Source organism: Equus przewalskii, chromosome 5, assembly GCF_037783145.1.
Source record: "Equus przewalskii isolate Varuska chromosome 5, EquPr2, whole genome shotgun sequence".
NCBI lineage: Eukaryota > Metazoa > Chordata > Mammalia > Perissodactyla > Equidae > Equus > Equus przewalskii.
The window spans coordinates 67,336,520-67,341,818 of NC_091835.1; the positions used below are offsets into that span (position 1 = coordinate 67,336,520).

Here is a 5,299-nt window from a genome sequence, read left to right on the forward strand (position 1 = left end):
CTTATTAGAATAATTTTTTTTAATTTTAAATACAATGCTCAGTACACACAATGTTGCAAAGTAAGTGAATCTTTCATACATTTCTGGTAGGAATGTAAAATGGTAAAGCCATTCTGGAAAACAGCTTTGAAATTTTGTTTTTATTAAGTTAAACCTACACTTGTTATATGCCACAGCAAATCCTCTTCTGTGTTTACCCTCAAGAACTGAAACTTATGTTCACACAAAAAACCTGTACGTGAATGTTTTCAACAGTTTTATTTGAAATAGCCAGTAACCGGAAACAACCCAAATGTTTTTAACTTGGTAGTAGATAAACAAACTCTGAAACAGTCATACAATGGATTACTACTCAGCAATGAAAATAAATATTCCTTTCTTTCATTCTTGATATTGGTCTCTTGATCACCTGGCTAGCTCTATGAATTTCTAAGATTCCTTTCTGCATTCATTATCAGAAGCAATCAAGAAATTCTCCTATGGTCACCAAACCAGAATATCTTACTCTAGTAAACAAATTACCCATCATCCTCTGACTGTGGTCAGCTACCTGAAATATTGGACATGTTTTCTAAAGGTCCTTCTCACAGCTGCTTTCACCTCATTGTTCTTCAAGCTATAAATGAGGGGATTCACTAAGGGAGTGACCACACTGTACTGTACAGAGGAGATCAATTCCAGTGGTGATCCTGAGTTTAGCATGAAATAACGAAGGAAAGCTGAACCATAAAACAGGAGCACTGCAGTGAGGTGGGAGAAGCAGGTGAAGAAGGTCTTGCTTCTACCTGAGGAGGAGGTGATACTCAAGATGGTGGAGACAATGAGAGTATAGGAAAAAACAATTAGGACACAAGTTACAAGGGCATGCAGGAGGCTGGAACAGAGCATAACAGTAAAATTGGTGGAGACATCAGAGCAGGACAGGGGAAAGAGAGAAGGCAGCTCACAGCTATAGTGGGGGATGGATTGATCCCCACAGAAGTCCAAGCTCATAGCTAGTAGGATGTTGACGAATGCATCCAGGAACCCCAGGCCCCATGAGCCCCACACTAGTCCTTTACAGAGCTTGTTGGTCATCTTTTGGTCATAGAGCAGTGGGTGGCAGATGGCAACGTAGCGGTCATAGGCCATCACTGAGAGCAAGCAGGCTTCAGTGCCTCCAGCGTCAAACACAAAGAAGACTTGAGCCAGGCAACCCTTGACAGAAATGATTTTCCTCTGAGACAGGAGATTCTCTAGCATCTTGGGAATTGTGGCAGAAGAGAAGCAAAGATCCAGGAAAGAGAGGTGACTCAAGAAGAAGTACATGGGTGTATGGAGATGGGAATCAGTCCTAATCACCAGTAGCATCATAAGGTTCCCCATCAGAGTCTGGAGGTAAATCATTAGGAACAAAACAAAGAGCAGAATCTGGGTCTTGGGATCAGCAGAAAGTCCAAGGAGGACGAACTCAGTGACGGTGCTATGGTTCCCTAAGGCCATTTAGAGAATTCTTTGTTCCTTTGAAATAAGAATAGGAGATATACTGAGCCTTCCTGTGCCCCTGCCAGTGTCTCAAGACATGTCCATCTTCTCCCTATACATTCCCCTCTTCTCAGTCTGCATTCTATTTACAGGATTTTAAAGCTATGCTCACGGATCTCCTTCAGGCATTTTTCTTCTGTCTCACAGGTTGGGAACCCTTGTGATCAGTCATGCAAAATTTTGATTCTCATACTTGTTCTGCTCTAAAAGCTATGTTAATTTATTTCACCTTCTGAATTGGGCCCTTGCTTCTGTTCATCTTCATCATCTCTTTCTCTTTCTAACATACTTCTGAAAGTGGCTGTCCCTTATCCCTTCTCTGCTATCCCTTATCCCACATTCTTCAGTTCTTTATTCAACATCTTTCTGTAATTAGAGTTTAATAAGAGAATATTGTGTTTGTTTATATTCTATTACTTCCATGGCAGTTATATTTATGTTGTCCAATTCAATGCTAGGAATAAGATTGAGAGGCTGACGTGTGCAATTATGTGCATGGAAAAGTGGGAGGGAATTTGGTAAGAATGAAAGAGAATGTCTATTTTATGGATGAGAATATTGCAGGTCCCTGAAAAAATATGTAATTTCCCACATTAGTTGGTTTGCATTTATGTGATATCTCTATGTGAAAAGGTTTGTGTTTCATTAAAATGGTCCTCAGTCACTGCCCATGGAATAAAGTTAAACTTTCTGCTTGATATTCAAGAGCCTCCATTATCTAATATTAACTCCATTTCCAATCATATTTCCCACCCTTCCCCAGTGGCCTCACAGCCATCCCAATAACGGTCATCCAAACTAATCACCACAGGCAATAGCTAAAATTCAGTTCATTTTATTACAATAAGTGTGTATCTATAGATAAATTGAAACAAATCTGGGAGACACAGCACATGAATCTGAGCTTCAAATCTAACTTCTTTATGCACAAGTTATTGTTTATCTTTGCCAAGGTGACAGGTAGGTGAGGCTTCCTTCTTGGAAAATGAGAAATATAACAAGTGCTTGCTACTTGGTCTACTTTGCTGAAATGACTCTGAAAGTGTTAATTGATGCTTAAGTTAATGAATTGATAGCTGAATAGGATCTTGAGGCTAAGGAGGATGAGAACACCATTGTTCACAGATGGAAGGACTGGATATGTTGACCAGAATTGAGGTTTTCAGAGAGACAGTGTGCACTCCTATGTTTATGAGGCAGAACCCAGAAAGAAGAGAAGGGTGAGGAAGCTGATGATAAGATGCACAGAAGACAAACTCTCAGGCAATAGATTTCTAATCCCCCAAAACTACAGTGGCTCTTACACTCTTTCCTATTCCCTTCCCCACCCACCAAAGCAGAGGCCACGGTTGAAGTGCAGTGGCAGTTTTGCAATAACATTAGAATTTGGGTCCTTCAAAGAGGACAAGCACAGGCCACCAAGAAACTACTATCTATTCTGAAGTGTTCACTCCTTTTTTCCTCAGAAAAGGAAGCTTGAGCCTGTGGGTTTTAGTTTTCTCTAATTGTCCAGGGCCCCAGACTAGGCAAAGTTGTGCGCAAACTGCAAAATTCTCTGTTGCCGGTGCTCATTATTACCGAGGAAAGAAAAGTGCTCTCTCTGGGCAGCTAAGAACAAGACCCCACCAAAAGGGAAAGGCAAAGCGCAGTAATGCAGGAGAGAATGGTAACAGAAGGCACAAAAGGGAAGAAGATTCAAACTGAGAGGATATACCTTAGAGGGACAGCAGAAGATCTGAAGAGGAGAGAGAAACAGAACTGAAAAGAACTGGAAAGAGGGAGGAAGAACCTTCAGAGAAATCATACCTCACCTACCAAATTGCTTGCTTTTTTTGGTACAGTTTCTGTCTCCTGTCCCTGATGAACTTGTCTGAGGTCAGTAATCCTTCACACAAAAGAGAACCAGTTCTTCTGTGGAACTACAGAAAGAGCACACAATATTTTCCACAAATAGGCAAGATGATAGGGAAGGCCAAATTCTTGACACAATCAGAGGAAAATCCTCATCATCCTTATCCTTGGAACACTTCCCCAAGGTGAAAATAATAACAGAAGAGTAGATTTCTTTCGTTTGATGCTAGGCCTTGTCACTTAAACATCTCTTCATCTCCTTGAACGTCTATATTCAGTACTAAAGCGACCTGAAAATGAGTGATATTCAGAATTAGTCTTTCAGAATGGCATCTATATTTAGTGGAGCCTCCAATCTAAGAGACTTCTGGCCAATGATATCTATTCCCTGAAGTCACAGCCTGAAGCCAGATTATAACTCATTGTCTAAGTAAAGTTAACTTCTAAGCCACAGAGAATTCTTTACCATGTGGGACTTTTGGACCTGCTAGTTGACACAATATTTTTACCCATTGGATGAATATTCCTGAGAGTCTATTGCCCTTCAGAAAGGAGGCAGGGCTGGAATAATTTCCTCAAAGACTTTCCTCAAAGAATTCCTTTGATACTCAGTGGCTGGAAACCTCGTGTGTGAATTCTGGGAGTTGTGCTGTGTACTACTCCTCTTTTCCATAGATTTTCCTGCATTCACTTAAGCTGCATTTCTCAACATAAACAATTTGATGATAAAGTGAGTGAAACAACTGAAAAAACAAAGTTTTTATGTAGATACTCTATGGGAGGAGTTTGTGAATCATGAACCTACACTGTGTTACTGAAAAGGGCTAATGTGAAGACCAGCCTTAAGATAACATACCTTTTCAGATAAATTCAGATAAAGAGAAATTCATCTTTATCTCCAGATGAATTATCAACTATAAAATGCAACTACATGGGGCAGCACAAAATACGTTTAAAGCATTTTTTTATATGACCATTTTGATGGCAGAAACGTCAAAATATATTTTATGTGATCAATACATGATCCGTACATAATAATTAACACACACAAGACTACGTGGCTTCATTTTAAGAAAGCCAATGGAAGGTTACTTTTTTAAATGTTAACTAAAGAAGCATTTATTTCCCTCGAGAAAAGTAAGGGTGTATTTCCTGATTCATATATGCAAAAGCAATTCATTTTTCCCATATCCTGTGGCTGCCAGGATATTGCCCTGGGCACCCACTTATTAAAGGGCATTTTAAATGTCCATAATGAGCTACAAACATAATTATGGCAATGTCTATGGAAAAGTCCCTGGCCTGCAGAGATTTTGGCCATCTAATGAGGGTCAATTCTATGACAAAGCAGTAGTGAGGGAATGTGCCATGTACTGAAAAGGCAGTATGCAAAAGGCAATATTGATGTAGACAGAGGACACTTCTTATCCAGCATGCTTGAAGTTGAGCGGTCAAGTCAGCAATTGGAATAAAGTTCAAATACATGAAAACGAGCACGAATCTTGTGGGAAAAAAATCATGAACTTAGTGATTTAAAACTGAAATCAGTTAGAGATGAGACTCCAGAGGTAGATTATACGTGGTTTTATGTCATGCTAAACAAAGTAACTTGGAATTTAACTTCTCCAAGCACCGGACACAAGGTTTTAAGATTTGAAGAACATGAGCAAATCAGCATTTTATGTGTAACATTGTATCATATGCATGGAAGATGAATTTGAGAGGGTAAGAGCCATGGGCAAGATCATTTAGGAGGATGTTTATAGTTTAATTCTGCAATAATGAAGCACTGAACTAGAAATGTGGCAAAAGGCAGAGAAAATACTCCTGAGTTAAGTTCCAACCATTTCTGGATGTTTATGATAAATAAGAGAGAAGAGTCAGAGTTACATCCAAGTTTTAAATTTGAGGGACCTGAAGGAAG

General features: G+C 39.5%; 1 protein-coding gene across 1 annotated transcript; it reads right to left on the reverse strand.

Annotated features, from left to right (window-relative positions):
• Positions 1-546: 546 nt before the first annotated feature.
• On the reverse strand, positions 547-1,482 carry LOC103546805 (olfactory receptor 8S1-like). Its single transcript, XM_008513641.1, has one exon. The coding sequence runs from the start codon at positions 1,480-1,482 to the stop codon at positions 547-549; it is 936 nt and encodes a 311-aa protein (XP_008511863.1).
• Between the last annotated feature and the right edge of the window lie 3,817 nt (positions 1,483-5,299).

Coding starts and splice junctions, on each gene's coding strand:
- LOC103546805 (XM_008513641.1), bottom strand. CDS start 1,482: ATGGCCTTAGGGAACCATAGCACCGTCACTGAGTTCGTCCTCCTTGGA.